This window comes from Conger conger, chromosome 5, assembly GCF_963514075.1.
Source record: "Conger conger chromosome 5, fConCon1.1, whole genome shotgun sequence".
Lineage (NCBI taxonomy): Eukaryota > Metazoa > Chordata > Actinopteri > Anguilliformes > Congridae > Conger > Conger conger.
Window position 1 is genome coordinate 13,995,000 of NC_083764.1, and position 19,801 is coordinate 14,014,800.

At 43.4% G+C, this 19,801-nt stretch overlaps 1 protein-coding gene across 1 annotated transcript in view; it reads right to left on the minus strand.

Moving 5' to 3' along the window:
• The window catches only part of lama2 (laminin, alpha 2), a 114,351-nt gene that overhangs the window by 38,575 nt on the left and 55,975 nt on the right, over window positions 1-19,801 (minus strand). The window contains exons 19-28 of the mRNA XM_061241711.1: window positions 16,585-16,796; window positions 14,358-14,464; window positions 13,592-13,858; window positions 10,839-11,019; window positions 9,631-9,767; window positions 8,479-8,715; window positions 5,823-5,966; window positions 2,741-2,917; window positions 2,039-2,224; window positions 785-903 (exon numbers count right to left, since the gene is read on the minus strand). Coding sequence (XP_061097695.1) covers window positions 785-903; window positions 2,039-2,224; window positions 2,741-2,917; window positions 5,823-5,966; window positions 8,479-8,715; window positions 9,631-9,767; window positions 10,839-11,019; window positions 13,592-13,858; window positions 14,358-14,464; window positions 16,585-16,796 — 1,767 coding nt within the window. The remainder of the gene's footprint in view (window positions 1-784; window positions 904-2,038; window positions 2,225-2,740; window positions 2,918-5,822; window positions 5,967-8,478; window positions 8,716-9,630; window positions 9,768-10,838; window positions 11,020-13,591; window positions 13,859-14,357; window positions 14,465-16,584; window positions 16,797-19,801) is intronic.

A 19,801-nucleotide genomic window follows, 5' to 3' on the forward strand; every position in this document is an offset into this window, starting at 1 on the left:
AGCTTCTGTTGCCATATGCATACACTACGGTATATCATGTTATGTATGTACAGACTAAAATATACAGTATGTACAGAACAGCCCTGTAAGGACAGTGACCTTGGCCCATTATTAATGAGAGAAACAAATATGTAGCAATAATATGTGCTGCACATAACCTACAAATTGAAGTTAAAGGGTCCCCAATCTATTGTAGGTACATCAGTATCAATATAGCTTCTATGTAGCCATACACATACAGTATATCAACTTATGTATGTACAGACTAAAATATATATACAGTACAGCTCTGATTGTGCACAAAAACTAAGGATAGTGACAGTGGCAAATTATTAACAATAGAACAAAATATAAGAATGATACATGCTGCATATAACCTAAGAAATTAAGTAAAAGGGTCCCGCATTGTATTGTAGGTACATCAGTTGCAATATAGCTTCAATGTACTGTAGCAAGCTATAAACATACAGTATATGAACTTATTTATGCAGAGACTAAAATATATAAACAGCTCTGTTGATGTCTCTGTCAACAGAGCTCTGTCAAAAATGAAGGACAGTTGTCTTTTTTATTAATAAAAAATTGTACAGTGTATCCCCATTTGACTTAAAGAGTATTGAGTATACACAGTACAATACATTTCCTTTGGAGGGAGTGAATTTTTAAAGACAGATTGCAAACCATCCACACATTTTGTTTAACACTGAGATAATGATGAAAAAGCCCTGAAACGAGTGTTGGGATGGTGTGTTTATCGTCGGTCCCCACAGAGGGGTAAGGCTACCTGCTGTGTCTCATTACGTTTCCATGCGAGGCCTTGATGAGGATGTAATCAATGTGGAACAGGATATCCATGAAGTCTTCACGACTCATAACCCTGTTGTCGCTGTGTTTCCAATCGTGCTGAAAAACGTTATCGATACCATGGTTTTTCTTTCACTTTCAATCACGGCAAACACATTACAGCTAGCCTAGTACATGGGTCCAAAAATGTTAAAACATACAAAGATTAAATGTATTAATCGTAATCTGAATTAATATATTTTCTGACATAATCGTAGTGAAATTAATTCTTATTTGTATAATATCTAATTACAGTGAATAGCAAGCTTTGACCAAAGTTCATTTCAAATGCATTGAATTCTGCCTCAATATTGATCAGTAGATGGTAACCGTGTGTTGAGAGGCAAAAGCAATGGCATGTACAAAGCAATGTAACAAGCTAGTTGACCAGTTATACCAACTCTATAGTCAACATGGTTTGAACAGCTCAAGCTATGTTTTGACCAGCTGGCTAGACTCCAAAAAACTCTTGCATTTAAAAGCTTAAAAACTATATTTTTACTCTGAATTTGGCATTGAGACATGCAGATTGTGAAAGCCAAGATATTGTTGTACAAAATGAAGATGAAAGCCTAAAACAGCCCAAAATGAACATTTCTCATTAAATTTATCTCAGATTTTTCCCCTTTTCCCCCAATTTGGTAGGCAATTGTACCCTTACTAATCCAATTAGTGGTAGCTGGGGGATACACCACCCACACCCCATTCCTCGGCGGCCCGAAGGTATCTGCCGATCCGAGAACAACACGCCTTCTTCAAGCTGTGCTGTTGTGCGCGGCGATTCGCTAACCCTGCCAAGTCCCTCCCTCTGCAGCAGCGAGCTAATTATGCCACTCCATGAGAGCCGGCCAAACTTGCCTTTTGGCAGGACCGGGAATCGAACCCCAGTCCTCAATGTGCAACTGCAACAAACTGCAACCAGGGCTCCAAAAAATGTACATTTTAACATAAAATTTGGCCTTCGCAAGTTATAACTGATTATGAGAGAACGGGTCACATATGTCCTACGTATATTGTTCACATATGGAAGCATTGTCATGTAGTACACGCAGAGCTTGTGAAAGAAAACAAGAGACAATACTAATGCAATACTAATGTTGGCAAGTTTACAGCAGTATTCAGTGTACAGATGAACACATAGGTCAACAGCAGTAAGTTGGAAAAATGCCAGTGAAGGAATAAAATGTCCGCTCACCTCTGTCATGTCAATCTCGTGGCGGGTCAGCTGACCAATCTGCAGGCCAGGCATCTGCCGCATCATCACCTTGTCCTTCCTGGCCCCTCCTCTAATGACCACCTGCGGTTCGTAGGAGGTTCGGCCTGTTTCATCTCGAGCCTCGTAGTAAATGGCGTACTTGAGCTTGCCACCGTACGCAGTTATCTGGAGAGGGGTTAGAAATGGCGTCAGGCAAAAAAATACTGGAATGGGCTTCAAGATTTTATTCAGTTTCTTGCTGAAAACAACAGCTCAAGCTAGGTTTGAAACCACAGGTATCTGGTTGAGCAGCTCAGATCAGCTTCCTAACTCAACATGGTTTGACCAGCTTAGGCAATGTTTTGAATCTGCTGGTATCTGGTAATTTTGTGCTGGTCTTAGCTGGATTTTACTGCAGGGTGTAACACCCTTTCTAAAACTGAAAATGTCTGGTTAACCCTTGTGTAGTCTTAACATTCTGTAAACACCCCTTGTGCTAAGGATAAAAAATGACCCGCCTTCACTCATCACTAAACCCGTAAAATAAAGCAGCTTAATTTCATTTTAAACCCCAAATCTATTTTGCACGAAGAAACAACCTGTCACTCATCACAAACTTTTTCATCAAATTTCAAGTTGAAAAAATATAATTTAGGGAGATTTCTTGGCTGTTAAACATAGTGTACAGCAATGTGGAATGACCATAGATCCTTGGAACTGCTCAGGTAGTCTCCAGTAGTAAGGTTCAGACAGGTCCCGGGTCACCAGGTCTGCGTTGGCGATAATCTCCGGGTGCTGGAAGGCGACCCCGTGTGTGGTCGTCCGTTGGTTGGCTTTATCCACGAGTGGAAGCACAGTCTGCTCTGGTTTCAGGGTGAGCTGCACAGAGCAAAAGGCCAAGAAGAGAACACACAACTGAGAAAAGCAGGTCATTTAACCCTTTCGATGTCCGCTGTGCGTGTGGCTTTTCAGATTTCACTGTTTTGGCCACAAGCACTAATGTGACAAGCTCATGTCCCTTGGTAAACTAAAAAGTGTGCAGTAACTTTGAAGGGTCAAAGAGGACGAGGTAAAATATTTAACTTACAATCACTTTCACATGGTGAAGCCAAAGGCAATTTTCCACTGTATGGACAATAAACTTACACTTTCGTATTCGTATGTACATGGAGTCAAATGATTATAATATCAAAGTGCACACCAATTGGCCACCCCTGACATTTCAAAGAACACCATTAGTTGTCTATTTACGGTTTGAAAGGCACATGAAAAATTGTTAGCGGCTGACCCCCCCCCCCCCCCCAGTCCCACATGCACAGACAGTGAAAGGTTGGGAATTAAACAGTGCTTAAAGGACCTGCTGTGCTGTCCCCTCCCTCTGCATGTAATCTCACGACTCACTGATTTACAGAAAATCCCGGCGCATTGCAATAAATAAAGTCTGGGGCTTTAAACTGCTTTTTTCTTAAAGCAAACAAAACTTAGATTAACTTTTGAGCTGCATTCGACATTTAATTTGTTTGTCGTTTCCATTTATATGAAAGAGTCCTGTTATGGTGTTCCTGGTCTCCGTCTCCATGGACACCATGACGGTTTATCAGGATTTTGCTCGCACCAAGAAATCCTTATTAAAAACAAACAATGAAACATCCCCGTCTGGCTGGCTGTAAGCTCCTGTACTCCACTGGTTTTTTTTTGCAGGTGTATGCGCCTATCTATATACAGCATATAATTTTAGTAGAAAATAAAATTAAGTGTTGGGTACTTCTTCCCAAAAGGAAGGAGGGAAACAATTTTTAATGTTGTCAAAAATCTTTTGGTTGCCTTGCACAGAAGTATGGCCTATTAACCTACCAAAATCTAAGTTTAGACAATTTTAGCCATTTTTTATATTATCACAGTTTTACAGAAATTCATCATTCATTCATTATCCTAACCCGCTTATCCTGAACAGGGTCACAGGGGGGCTGGAGCCTATCCCAGCATACATTGGGCGAAAGGCAGGAATACACCCTGGACAGGTTGCCAGTCCATCACAGGGCACACACACCATTCACTCACACACTCATACCTATGGGCAATTTAGACTCTGCAATCAGGAAACCGGGGTACCCGGAGGAAACCCACGCAAACACGGGGAGAACATGCAAACTCCACACAGAGAGGCCCCAGCCGACGGGGATTCGAACCCAGGACCTCCTTGCTGTGAGGCGGCAGTGCTACCCACTGCACCATCCATCCATCCACCCAGTTTTATCTCCTTTTAAGTCTTACACCTTGATTTACAAACTTTAACCTTTGAGATTAATGAATACTATGTAATTAATTAAGTCCGGGCTTAATTACAAAGTTACTTAATTATTAAGTACATGGGCATGATAGGGACACTTAGCCTATATTGCAGAAGTGTTTTCCTGTTCTATGATTGATTACGTCAAGCAACTGACCTTGGATTTAAAATAATCAAAACGGAAATAATTTCAATCTTGAAGAATGAAATATTAGTTTAACCATGTTTTTTTTTTGGAGACTCTGCTCATATCAATATTACTGATCTCGGAATGAGAAATCAATAGGAGGAATTTCAACAAATTTAATTAGGACAGTCCACGGGGGGGGGGGGGGGGGGGGATCTCATACAGCCGCTCTGGCAAGCCCTGTTCACATTAACATTTTTACAATGGTGTTAAGCACTTTAAACCTCTAATTGAACTATTAACACGGCTGGACTCCGCAGTGCGTTTCACAACCATGTCAGACAACAGGTTATTGGACTCGGCTCAAAAACAGGTCTCCATCTGTGCTTTATAGCCGAGCGCGTTAGCCCAACCGGTGTCAGAGCTGTCGTTCTGGAAAAAGGTCATTTCTTTGAACGCGGTTGCCAAATTCTACTGCGTAGCACGGATAGACGTTACATTAAATTACAGGCATTTGGCAGAAGCTCTTATGCAGAGCGACGTACAGTAAAGTGTAAATCATAATCAGGCCGCTGAAAACCCTAGAGGGAAGTACAGTTCCAAGTGCTAAAAGTGAATAGGGACAGCCTGTAGCATAGCGGATAATGAGTGGGGAATTGTCTCCTGCTTAGTCTAGACAACTGTAAGTTGCTTTGGATATAAGCGTCAGCATGTAAAGTAATGTAAGTGACCACATAAACAAAAACTTGAACCTATGTATATTAATCAGATAAAAACTGACCAAGAAGCAGAAATAAAACAGTTTGGGCAAATGCACTCAGTGAGCACTTTATTAGGTATTTACTAAACTCATTTATTTTAACTTATTAGTGTTCTGCTGCTTAGAGGTTTGACGCGTTGTGTGTTCAGAGATGCTCTTCTGCATACCAATGTTGTAATGTGGTTATTTGTGTTACTGTCACCTTCCTGTCAGCTTCAACCAGTCTGGCCCTTCTCCTCTGACCTCATTAACAACACGTTTCTGCCTGCAGAACTGCTGCTCACTGGATGTTGTTTTTTTGCACCATTCTCTGCAGAGTCTAGAGACTGTCACTTAGATCACATTTCTTCCCCATTCTGACATTTGGTCTGAAAAACAGCATGCTTTTATGCATGTATTTGCGGCCACATGATTGTTTGATGAAATATTGGCATTAAAGAGCTGGTGTACAGGTCTGCCTTATAAAGTGCTCAGTGAGTGTATAACACTAAGAATAATAGGTATTTCGATGTGGTTGGATACGAAACTGTGTACAGGCAATAAACCCCCGTGTGCGGTCATGTGGGTGACGTGACGTGTGACATCGCGACGTGACCGTGCCACTCACCCACATTCGGATCAGGCCCTGGGCCTCGGTGCACTTGCTGGACATCCCGAAGCAGTAACACTGACTGCACCCCTGCGGGTTCCTGGTGCTCAGTCCGAACGTTCCCGGTCGACAGCGGTCACACAGCAGTCCCTCCACGTTGGCCTAGAGGTGGAGCATGGGAGGGGCGGGGGAGGGGCAAAATTATCAAGAAATAATCAAAACCGGACTTAGCCATCTGTCTAGCTTCTCTATTTTGATCAGAACTTAACCAACAATGTAACCATAGCAACATGCTGAAAGAGTAGCCACCTTAATGGCCTGAAGTATTTTGTGCCAGCAAAAAAAGTTAATTTTGAGGGTGAATTAGAAAATATTTTTATTTTTGGTAAAAGACCACGGTATAAATAATCCACTCCGAGGTGGTCATTACATGCTTTTAACGCACTCCACGGAGGCAACTACCTTCCTCTTCGCATCAGGTGGTTCTTCGCCCCCGCACTGTGTGTTAAAACCGTGTAATGACCACCTCGTCGTGAATTATTCTTTACATAAAATAACAAAACATAATGGCAAGAAAAGGTAATTCAGCCCAGAAATGCCCCCCATTTTCCTACCACTAAGTGTACCTACTGCTTAGTCTGCCTATAAGCTAAAAAGTATCTAGCACCGTATCAAGCCTGGTCTTGAAAACCCCCAATGTAATGCTCTCCATCATGTCTGCAAGAAGGAGACATTTCCAGTAACAAACACAAATATGGAAAGGGATATAATTAGCTGAAAATATCTAAAACCATTAACTATCCTGCGTATATACAGGTCGGGTCCTGAGAAGAAAAGCAAGAATGGCTATTCTCTTATGGAAGTGCTAATTTAGTCGAAGACGCATCAACTTGACTACTGGAGATATAACATTTTATATAGACGCATAATTTATGTCTAAACCACAATTTAGATGCGATGACTGAAGCCAGAATTAGAGGCTATTGACGATCAGCCAAATCTTCGCAGTCCCTATCTCCCTGGCGAACACCTCTAGGGACGTCGCAATTAATCCGCCGCAGAAGGGCTACGAACTTAAGGGAGGGAGTGAATAAAAAGCAACGCTCCCACTTAGACGTGTTACTTTCGTGCGCGAGGCAGCGTTTCGCCGGTGGAAGTTATTTTCTTTTAATGAGAGCCATCATCCCTTGTCGGCGTCGGCTCCTGACAGGCTGTCAGAATGTCACAGCAGTGGCAGATCCAGGAGCAGGCGAACGGCGATAATTTTAATGCGTAGCCGCCCAACACTTCTATTTCCACCGCGCCCTCCCACACAGACCCCAGCCTGAGGTTTTATTTTCAGATCCCTGGGCCTCCGTCGGTCGCTCCGGCGATGCGGGCTAACGTCAGGCGCCCGGTGTCCGGCGGTCCCGGGGGAGCTGAGTTACTGCCCGCCCCACGCACGCTCCATTAAGCGCTGCGTTTACAGGTAATTTCAATAAACGGCCGAATAAGACCTATTAAAGAGACAGAGGCGCGGGGACGGTGACCGTGTCGCTGTTGCGGCACACCCCCTCCTCCCTTCCCCAAAGGCTCCGTGTTACTTTGGCCCTGGAAGACCTTGCAAAAAAATAAAAAATACAAGTGATTTACAAGGCCCCTACAGTTTGAGCACAGAAGCAGCGCCCGGCGGACACGCTTCACTAAACCGAGAGAGTCTGAGTCTCTAATTGTTTAATTAGGCTGAGGGCTCCGGGGGGTTGACTGGCTGAAAGACTACGTAGCTCTCGCTGTGAGACAGCGGCAATAAGCTTTAAAACTAAAATCTTTAAACCCCCCCCACCCCAAACTGCCACCATGTGCACTGCACCTTGGTGCTGCCCTCCACCTCTGCTGACTGAGCCTGCAGTTTCTAGAACAGTGGCTATTAGATAGCGGATAATAGCAGCCATTAATCAAGCTGACACCTTCCATCAAATGAACTCAAAGATCAGATTCATCAGTCTGAAAGCTGACAGATTGAGGAACTTTGTACTTACACAACATAGCATAGATATTTCACCACGGTCGTAAGCTAACACTCATATTTTTGGCAACTATCTGTCAAGAGACACAAAATGTTTGCGCAGACTGTCAAAACAAGAAGGGGTGAAAGAGGATGTGTGAGACTGTCATGAATGGAACGAGAAGCGATATGTACACAGTAAAATATCCAGTGTTAATACAACTCTAAAGCCAGTTTATAGCCCAGCGTTATACTGTCACTGCGATGGAAGACATGTGGATGTCAGAGTCCATACTGTAAGATTTGATTTAACACTGGACATTTTACTCCATAAACTGCCCTTTTTGAAAGAGTACTCATTGAATAACAACCTGAAACCAAGCTCACTTTAACCATCCTAAAACCCAATAGTGATTAGTGCACAAAGGCAGAATAGAACAAAAGACACTGGCAGAAAACAGCTGCTAGAAGAAACTGTAGTAGAAAGCACCAAAGGTATAAACTAATGTCAGCAGAGCCAGCCCTGATCTCTCTCCAGAGGAGATTCCAGGTCAAATACAAATATGGAAATGTATATAATTAGCTGAAGAAAAGCATTTGATCCCGCGCGTATGCTGGTCGAGTCCTGAGAAAGCAGATTACATTACAGACATGATGTTCGCTATCCCAGCAGGCTTTGCATCACAGTACCTTGCACGTGCACTGCCCTGTCCTATCGGTACAGGAGCATATTCCGAGCTCCGCGTCACAGGTCTGGTCCGCCGTGCCAGCCGCCAAACAGTTACAGGCAAGGCACTGTGGGAAGTCGCGGAAGCCCACTTTGCACTCGTTACACTTCTCGCCGGTGAACTGTTCTCGGCAGAAGCAGCAGCCTGTGTTGGGATTGCACTGGAGGCTGAGGGAGCCCACCACATTGCAGTCACAGGCCTATAGGAAGGGAAGGAGAGAAAAGGATCAGCTTACACGGCTTTCTAACCATAGGTGGAACATGCAGGTCCAGAAAGTAAAAGTCCTCCCGAGTATAGGACTTTTACTCTTCAGCCAGGAGGTCGAAACTAATTAGGGAAACCTGCTGTCAGAGTTCATGGGTAGAAGAAACGAATGGCAGCCCTGCGAAAATAAACAGCTCAAGCTAGGTTTTGAAACAGCTGATACCAGTTCAGACCAGCTCCCAGCTTGACAGGATTTAGCTGGTTGACCACTTCAGACCAGTTCCCATCTTGAGATGGTTTGATGAGCTCAAGCTATGTTTTAAAACAGACTCGGACAAGCTACCAGCATAAACTGGTTGACCAGCTCATACCCAGCTACACCAGCTTTATGACCAGCTTGGCTATTATACCCAGCTAGACCAGCTTATGAGCAGCTTGACCAGCTCAATTTCCAAGGTGGTCAAGCTGGCATAGCTGGATTTTACAGGCTAGTAAACAGAGAACATCCAGGTTCAGAAAATTCAGTATTTTGCTACATAAATCGTATGAAAAATCTAAGCTGCATAAGCTACTCTGGTGTAATGATGACAGTAGTGCAACGGAAATTAATAACGTATGTGTAAAATTAAATTGGATTACATGCAGGGCAGTAAAGTAAGAAATAGTAGTATTGATTCAACTAAATAAAATTGATAGGAGGAACAATCATTTCTACAAGGGGGAAAACAAGTCTTAAAATGCATCTAAGGTTTCGACAAAATGGCCTTCAGCCATCTTTCTGAGTATTGACTGAAGGTTTTATCTCCAAACAAATGAATTTTTGTCTTTAATGGCATGAGTGAGAGAGTGAGAGAGAGAGAGAAAGAGAGACAGAAAGAAATAAAACAGAAATGTGAGAATCGAGATTCACCTTGCAGCCTGTGAAGATGTCATGACCCCAATAATTGGGGGCACACTTGTCACATCTCTCTCCTACTGTGTTAGGGGGGCAGATGCACCTCCCTGTCCTGGCATCACAGTTATTCCCGACACGGGCGCACTGGCAAGCTGCGGAAGAAAGAAGAGGATTACTGCAAAATGAGGATTGTTCAAGCCAGATTCCATCCAATCACAAACTTACAGTGCATGACTCATTTCCGTCAGTTGCTCTTATAATGCACACATGACATTCAGAAATGATCTGTAGTCATGAAATGAGTCATTAGTTTGCGATGTTAGTTTTGTCTCTGACAGCACAGCTACACAGGGCAGATGTAGGCGTGATGTCACGCTCCGTCTGTGGGAGGCATTCGCGTGGAGGTACTTCGCCCGTTGTAATCAGACATGTGCCAAAATTATCAAAGAGAACAGGACAGTTTCGTGTCAAAATTATCAAGCAAAATTATCTCATTTCTGATTGAGAGCAAAGAAATACTGCAAAGAAAAACATTTAATTCAAGAAGACCTGTTTAGAACAAAAAGGAAAACTATAGCAAGTTACTGTATCTGTATTATATCTGTGCAAATTGTTTGACTTTTGACACAAATCAAAAAGAATTGTTATGGAAAGTGACATAACCGCTACATCACACTCACAGGCTAACTACCTCCACGCCATGTCGCAACTACCTCTCACAGACGTTGGCACTTTGATGCTTTTCTGAGTGTGCCGTCTGGGGTATCATAACATTCGGTGTGTGTTTATGGTTGTGTGTGTGGGTACATGGGTTCTTGTTTGCATGAGTATGGGCTAGGTTTTGAAACAGCTGGTAGCTGGTTGGCCACTTCAGACCAGCACCCAGCTCGATGTTGTTCAGCTGGCTGACCAGTTCAGCCAGCTCCCAGATTGACAAGGTCTGTCCAGCACAAGCTACTTTATGTTTTGAAATAGCTGCTAGCTATTTGACTTTTGACACTAATCTGATTCTAAAGCATTGTTATGGAAAGTGGTAGCTGGCTGACCGGCTAACAGCTCAGACAAGCTACCGGCACTAGCTGTTTGACCAGCTCATACTCAGCTAGACCAGCTTCATGACCAGCTTGACCAGCTCAAATGTCATAGCTGGATTTTAGGGTGGATACTGTTGTAAAAAAATAAGAGCAGTGTAAGGGATGCCTTGGCGGGTCAGCGATGCCTACGTGTACAGCCGCCCTCCTGGAAGTTGAAGTGCCCGGGCGAACATCGGTCACACTTCTGACCCGTCACCCCGGGCTGGCACCGGCACTGACCCAGGTCGTCACAGTCAAAGGACTTGGACCCGAAGGAGTTACAGTTGCAGGGAACGCACCCACGAGCTGGCTGCATGTTGTAAGTAGAGGACTGAAAAAGGAGAGAGAAAGAAATTAGGGCTATGAGCGCGTTGCCTATCAGATCAGTAACCCACACACTGGACAGGCCTGGGCGCAGCAAGAAAAACAAACAAGCACAGCATGTTTGCTGAATAACGACCGCAAATAGTCTCAGCCAAAATATCAAACAAGTGCGTGCAACAACCAAACAGACAGACAATAATAAGTTCAGTTCCACATCTGCGGATCAGATTCAGAAACTGATATCTTGTCCTTTATTTGAAATCTGTCAAAATGTTTAATTAGTTTCTAATACCAATAAGCAATAGATTTTGTTTATAAATGTGATAAATAAATAAAATGTAATACAAGCAAGTTTATATGATTGACTTTACTCAAGAGTTTATATGAAAATGCACTACTTAAATGCTTTTAAAATGTCAGGCTTTTACACCATTTTTTTTCAAAAGAAGTATATTTGCACTGTACTGTGGGTGAAAAACTGCAATTTACATTTTGAATTTGAAATGCAGAAACATGTTCTGAATAACAAAACGTGTATTTAAACACTAACGGCCAAGAATGCAAGCAGCCGAAGACAGATGGTGCAATATGAATCTGATTATATAAGAAGCCAGCTGCGCCTCCTCCGTAATATGCATTATTCTCCTATTAACATTACGACGTACAGACTGTCTTTGGAGTCGGCCCAGAACAATGAACTTCATCTCGAGCCAGCCTGAGAACCAGTCTGAGGCGGGCCTATCCACGATTCTATCGACACACAACACTGGGCCACTAGCAGAAAGTGATACTAGCATCTGGAGTGGAGCAGGTTGCCGTCTTTGGAGGGAACAGATCACATTACATGGTATTTGGCTGACGCTTTTAAGCAAAGCGACTTACAGTTGATTATACTAAGCAGGCTACAATCGTGGGGATTGAACCACCGACCTTGTGGGTCCCAGTCATGTGCCTCAGCCATCACGCGACAGGTTGCTGGTCCCGGGAGAATGAGAACTCCCACACAAGCATCTCCGTTCACTCACAGATTCCTGTCCACCCATAGTTCAGTTATGAGTATTTTTTATTTCTCTTTATTGACAGGATCAAATAAATGGCTGTAAATAATTTGCCTGCCATAACGTCTATTGGCCACCTAAGCAATTAAATGTAGCAGGAATATTTTCTATATAAAATAAAAGCGGAAAAGAAAACTGAAAAAACTGGCATTGATTTTGGGGTAGCTTTTCGGCAACATTATGTTTTAAAATTAAGATGACAGGCATTTGCAATCGAAACTCTGTCTGAATTTTCTATTTGTGCTAGGAAAATTCAGCCAATCACTGCAAAAAGAGAAAAGTTTCAGGACAAAAATAAGTGGTAACTAATTATGGAAAAATGTTATTGTTAGGTTCAGGCTGTGGGAAGTATTTATCTCACATTTTATTACTGTCTCTGTCAAGAGAACAGCCTCTGTGCACAAGCCGTGAAGCTAGATATTCTTTGACATGGTTTCTAAACTCACTAAGGTTTATAGCTGATAAAAATATTGACATGCCATGACATATCTTGATATGATATACAGTATATGTGTCTAAGTGCATTGTTATTCATTAAGCATTTGCTTCATGTCTCAAAAGTGTAACTGACAATGCTAATAGTGCTCTTGATAAATGGTTGCTTGCTTGTCTGACCTATCTGGAAAGAAATTCAACTGCCAACAGAACATGTACTGAAATTCAATTCATCCATAACATGCATGCTCATGATTAATACCATTTATGCAAGAAAACCTTGATTTAATAAAATAATAAAAATTATCAGGTTAAAAGGGGAAGAAAATTGGAACCAGGCTCAGCATTATTCAGTCGAATATGACAGTTCTATTAACGTTAATGAAATAATCATTTTGAATTGGGACTGAAGCGGGCAGCATTACTTATTAAAGACATGTAACGAAGGGCCCCTTGATTAGAAGGCTATTAAATAATCATTTCCATGAAGAGGTTAACAATGCCTCTTGATAAATACAGTACTTGAAACCCACATGGATTCAAGAATATCTTGGGATTTAACATAATTTCTGCCTGCCATTTTGTTCACCCTTTTCACCTTGTAAACAGTTTTCAGATATCCAAAACCAAACAGCATGATTCAAAAAAGCCAAACTCAAACCAAAAAGCATACCAGCATATATGATTTAGTCAACTAGTTAGTCCTCAACCCACAACAAATTATTTGACAATGAGTCAGTGAAATTCTCTCATTTCATATTGACTGTATGTTAGGCTTGTAAACAGTTTTAAGATACTCAAAACCAAACGGCATGATTCGAAATTCAAAAAAGCCAAACTCAAAACCCAAAAGCATAACAGCATATATGATTTAGTCAACTAGTTAGTTCTCAACCCAAGACAAATCATTTGACAACGGGTCAGTGAAATGCTCTCATTTCATGTCAACTCTATGTTAAGTTTGTAAACAGTTTTCAAACCCAAACTCAAACCCAAAAACCATATACGATTTCTCATTTTGTTAAGCCACCGTTTTATCACGCCAGGCCTTGTGTCATTCTCCCACACGCATGCTGTCTGTTTTACCCCTGTGGGGCGGTACGCTGCCCGGGGACATCCTCCAGTCCTGCTGCTGGAGCCCCTGCTCAGAACCTGGACCAGCGGCACCTGCTGGACGGGCCGGCGCGTCTCCCTGCGCTCGAAGCCCTGCTGCCGCAGGTCACAGCGCCGGCCTATGTAGCCCGGCTTACAGACACAGCGGCCCTCCAGGTCACAACGCTGCGACAGCGCCCCCACTGAGTTGCAGGAGCAGGGCTTACACACCTGCTGCTCTGCGTCCCACCACGAGTTGGGCTTCACACACCACACGGAGGGGGGGAACAGGAAGTCAGCGGCATCAAAACAGGAAACCTTGCTGTGAACTCAACTGACTTTGCTTGCTAGCATTGCATCTGTTCCTGTATATGGCAACCTTCGCATTAAGGGTGTGCTCCTCATCTTCTCGTCTTTAGCATACTGAATTAACTGCATTATCTTCCGTTCAAGTGTTGTTTTACACTTGAATTTTTTATCACTATATCAGCTCGCATTCATCTGACAACGGACTACAGGTGAAAATTAGCCGTGTCGCTAATGCTGACGCACGTTGACAGAATTGCTGATATTTCAATTGCTATTCATTCTCCAATTTAACAGAATAAGTAAATAAATAAGTAAATCAATTAATGACTCATGTTGGAAGGCATTTTAGAGAAAGAATGCTAGAACAGACTGCAGTGGTAATGAAACAGTCCTGTTGTCGTCTTGGCACAGTCAGGGCCCGATGGGATGCGGGCGCCGTCTGGATACCCACCATGCACTCGTCGCACTGTCTCCCGACGACATGCTGTCGACACTGGCACTGCCCCGTCACCTGGTCGCACACCTCCGAAATGGACCCGTTGCGGTGACACTGGCATGCTGGGGACACAGGAGAGAGGTGTGTGTGTCAACACAGTGCGGTATTTAAAACACGCACGTAAAAGCAGCTTTTCCCCGTGCAATACTGTAGGTCAGGGTATCGACCATCCCAGAGAACTGAACGCAATAATTTTGCGACACTGGCATGTTGAGTGATGAGTCTACATTTGTTTAGTGTGCTCTATTTGCCTTTTCAAATATAGGTCTGTGCTCAAAATAGATTGAGCAATCCTGCTTTATGATCATCCTACGACAAAATGAGAACCCCCCCACCAGAGGCCTGTCTTAACCAAGCATTGAAAGGGATCAAAGTTTTCATTTAATGTTTTCATTTCATTTCGCCGCAAGTTCAAATATTTGTTTGTGTGAATTCGACTGATCCATCTGAGAGTCTGTGATTAAAAATGGCACTGAAGACATTAGACTCCCACCCACACTACTCTGTAAGATCTTAGACAGCAATCATCAACTTACAATTAACACAACAATTATTCTCTCTCATGGCATTTTTGCATTTCTGTCAAAAGTGATTACTTGGACCCTGCTATTTTAATCACATTGGTCTACTTGAACCAGAAGCTGTGTAAGAAAAAAAACACAGTTATCATTGAATAGAGCACAACATGACTCACTGCAGAGCAGTTGAAGGCCAATTCATCACTATTGGACTCCATACAAAGGAATAAAGGTAGCACAAATAGCCTATGAGAAGCAGTAAGACCATACTGAACTAAGCTATGAACATTTTTGCTTGTCATAGTGGCGGGAAAAAACTAAGATGCCTCTGCCAAAGAAAATTAATATCACAACACATACTGGTACAGTGGGATTGGGTCATTATCGTTTGGAGATTATAATTAGGAATGTCATAGTCTATCACAGCAATTCTGTAAGACTGTCAACAAGAAACTTTATTCAGCACACTTGATATTTGTATAGATTTTATCAGCATGGTTGTTAAAATATTGTTTCCAGTTGTCTATGTGAAGATTTCCTTAATTTTCACAGTGCCAGTCATCCTTGAAAGGTTGTCAGTTACAGTATAAGTCTAGTTTTCTTATCGCCTGAACAAAATCTACAGTGTTGGCCTGCCTTGACAAAATGTATTGTAGTCCCGTATTAAATTACATTTTCTGCCTGATAAAGTATCTCAGAACCCCCCCAACACACAAACAGATACATACACACACTGACTTGGCTTTATATGCCATATCTTTTGAAGATTCTCCATGTAAAATCAATTTACCTCATATTCAGAATTGCATATACACATTTCATGTTGAAATAAATGTTAAATTATTACAAATAATTTTAATGAACACAATTGTTCTCCAACTAAACTTGAACCTTTTTGGAATTCAATTCTCTAAATTAAAAGTTACTTGTTGGATGCATTATGAACCTTCAACCCTTTGCCAAAGTAATGTCAGTATGAATACATTTGATTCAGGTGTGGGATGGTACATAGTTTGAAATGTTAGGTAAAATCCACATTCTCAGGAAAAAAGGTATGAAAAAATGCCTATAAGGTACAAATGCTTGTCACTGGGGGTGGTACCCTATAGATCCATAAAACCGTACCCTTAGCCAGTAATACATAATTCAGTTGTACCTTTTTTGCTTGTAAAAGGTACTTATTATTACCAAAATAGCACATTATTGCACTTTCAGGGCACAGTCAACAAATTTGTTCCCTAAAGAAAACTGTACCTTCCACTGTCCTTTCATGGGATCTCAACGAAACCTGTCCTGTGTGAATAGAGTTTAAGCCCAACACTCCCAAACACAGATTTATCTGCAGGGCTGCCTTCCTGATACACACAGGCCCACAACAGTGCCGCAGCTAGTATGGAGCTGAGCCTTTAAAACGAGAGTAGTGGCTTTGTTTTCCAGGTGGGGCTGCAGTCGTACCCACGAGCCATGCCCTTAATCTCACACCTTGCAGTAAATAAGAACGAGATTAAGAGGATAAGACGCTCAGATAAACAGGCAAAAAAAAAACAATCCTGTGAACAAGCTCTGATAATGTTCTCAAGGAGAACAAGGAGAACAGATCCCAGTCTGCCTGCCACGCGGCTAAATTAAGAAAGCCGCAACCGTGACGTCGGCGGCGTACTCACGCTGACAGTTCTTAGCCACGACGGCGTCTCCGAAGTGCCCCGGGGCGCAGGTATGGCACGTGTCCCCCCCGTAGCCCTCCCTGCACTGCAGACAGGCGCCCGTCAGGGGGTCACAGCTGCGGGGAGCCGAGCTGTCCAGGTTCCCGCTGCACTGGCACGGCTGACAGGAGCCCCCCGGCTCTGTGGGTCTTCCGAAGAATCCATTGGAGCACCTGCAGCGATGTCAGAAGTGTGGTTACCAAAGGGTTAAAGAGCCAGGGATCAGTCTCTGTCTATATTACATTACATTACAATTATTTTGACAAATACAAAAAAATATATGGTAAATGATCTATTTTGTCATGCTTCTTGTACACAGTTTCTGATACTATCCCTGCAGTAAAATCCAGGTATGCCTGCTTGACTAGCTTGAAAATTGAGCTGGTCAAGCAGGTTACAAGCTGGTCATAAGTTGGTCTAGCTGGGTATGAGCTGGTCAACCAGCATGGCCAAGCTGGTCACAAAGCTGGTCTAGCTGGATATGAGCTTGTCAACCAGTACATGCTGGTAGCTTGTTTCAAAACATAGCTTGAGCTGGCCAAACCCACCTAAAGCTGGGAGCTGGTCTGAACAGGTCAACCAGCTAAACCATGTCGAGCCGTTTCAAAACATAGCTTGAGCTGTTTTTTTTCAACAGAGTACAAATAAGTTCACTGGTCAGGATATTGGACAGCTTTAAAATCTCGCCAAGCATATTTATCAGGGACTGAAAAAAGTAGTTTGTGTTCTTCCTAACCCTGACTCTTATCTTTACTTTCTCTCTCCCTCCCTCCCCTACGCCTTCTCTCAAACGAGTCATGTTTAGCCCTGATAAAGATATACATTTTATCTAGCTCCTTGTTAAATGGCTTCTACAATCCTTATCTACATTCAACTGTTCTATCTGCATGATAGCAGACTGGGAATAGTAATCATTCGACATCATTCAGAACAGATTCCTTTAAGTTGGCAGAGATATATTAATTGAATATGTAATTGCTTCTGACTGTTTCATGTGAGGATGAACCGTCGGTGTGGAGCGGTGAGAACGTGTCTGTAATGTTATTTCAGCCATCAAGCAGGCTCCTCGCAGCTTATGGTAATATCGCGGCCGAACATGGCTCCGGACTAAATGGAACGTCAGGGTCCCTTACGGTCCTGCTGTTTGTGGAACGGACTGCTAAAAACTGCTTAAACTTAGCGGGGAACTAACGCTCTGGGGTAGGGGAGGCGATAAGGGTGAGGCCAGTGTGGGGTGGTGTGCCTTGCGACGGTAATGTCGAGATTGTGTTGCCACGTTTGCGGCTTCTTCGGAGACTTCCATACACGAGTAACAGAGTCTTAGAGGCACGCACGCATCTTAAAGCATATACAACCGCGCAGGTTGTGCGTATAAAAATGTTGGCAGATGAAGGGGAAGAAGATTCTTGTACAAATAATAATTATAAAGAAGATTATAAAGAATGCTTATGCCATTATGATGTATGACACATTATGATGTATGCACACTGCAAAATAGCCTGTCTCAACAAACGTCTTAGTCTTGAAGCTTAAAAGCATATCTTTTCTGTCAAGTAGATAATATTAGCTTGTTTCAAGTTAGGGTTGCTTACTTGCTTGACAGGTGAAATTTTCCTGACACACTGGCGAATCTTGAAATGAGTTTAAAACTGTCTTACCTCATTGGCAATTGTTGGCTGATCTTATATATCAAAGAAGTAACAGAAACAAGACTTTGCATCAACAAGACTAAAATACTTATTAAGGCTGACTTATTTTTTTGCATCTTGCAGTGCAGCTTCACAAAAGGAAATAATTGAATGTGTTTGACCGCCACGGGAGTCCCACATGTTGTCACATTGTCAATTCTGCCCCATGCCAGTGAACAGGTCAGCTATTCTCGCCTGTAAGTCAATGGCCAGGGCAGGTGCACCATCATTAGCTCACTGCGCCTACCTTGCATTCCCAGACAAACAGGAAAGGTCCTGTCTTAAATGCTGATGTGTCCAGCCAGGTGCCTGCACCCGCTATAAATATCACGTTACAAGTGGACCCTTGCGGTATTAGCTGCTCCAGTTCAAACAGGAAACATTTGAGCCCTACTTTAGCTACGCATGCTAGACGACCTGCTAGCTACGGATATCGAGTGTCAATGTACAGTCACAGCTAATCTAAACAGAAACTCTGAAATTTAGAAGACCATAGACACGTCCAGCCGGGATGCCGGCGAACTAGAGCAACTCTTTCTAGAGTAGGCACAGTGGTATTTGACAGCCTGGTCTCACCAGAGGGCTAAACAATTTCCTTTTTCTCCAGTTCAGTGGCAGTGTCTACTGTGTTACTATTTCTTCCCAAAGCATATCAGTGCAAGCGTAACTCAGAACTCGCCTTGCCACATTTAATCTTGGCACCTTTCACCACTGGGAGGCCTTTCATGCCGCTTATAGCACAAGCGAGCGAGCCGTCCCTGGAACCGTGTTACTATGAACAGAAGGCGCCGCAGAGGCTAAATTCTCCCGGAATGCGCTCGGCTAACCGTCTGTCCCCGATCCTCAGGTAGTTCCACTTTTTTATTTTAGTCTTTGCTCCGCCCTTCACCCCCGCAGCCGAGTCTCCCAGGGAAGGCCCCGCACCCTGGCCCGACCCTCCCCGTCAGGGATGATGAATGGAAGGGCCTGCCTCATCCCACAAATGGGCTCCTCTCTCCATCTCGCAGGGATTGCTTTCCTCTCCTCTCCACCTGCCTGCCGTTAATGGAGGGTCAGGATGTGAGCGGGCGGCCACCAGAGAGGCACCGTGTGCCCCCACACTTCCTGTCTCCATCTGTCAGCCGAGCGGGGGCGGGGGGCAGGGGGGCATCCACCACCCCTGGTAGTTTGATGACTGCTGTATTCTCTGCAATGGCATCCCTACAGCCACGCACCTCCAGGTAAATGTGTACACGGACACACGCACACATGCACACACACACACACACACACGCACAGGCGCACACACACAGGCACGCCTTCACACACCAATACACGCACACACACACTCGCATGCACATAGGCGCACCCACACACAGGCACATACATACACACACACACACACACACACCCACAAACACCCATGCAAATACACACAGTCACAGACTCTCACACACACACGCATGCTAGCACACTGTCACACACTCTCTCTCTCACACACACCCACTATA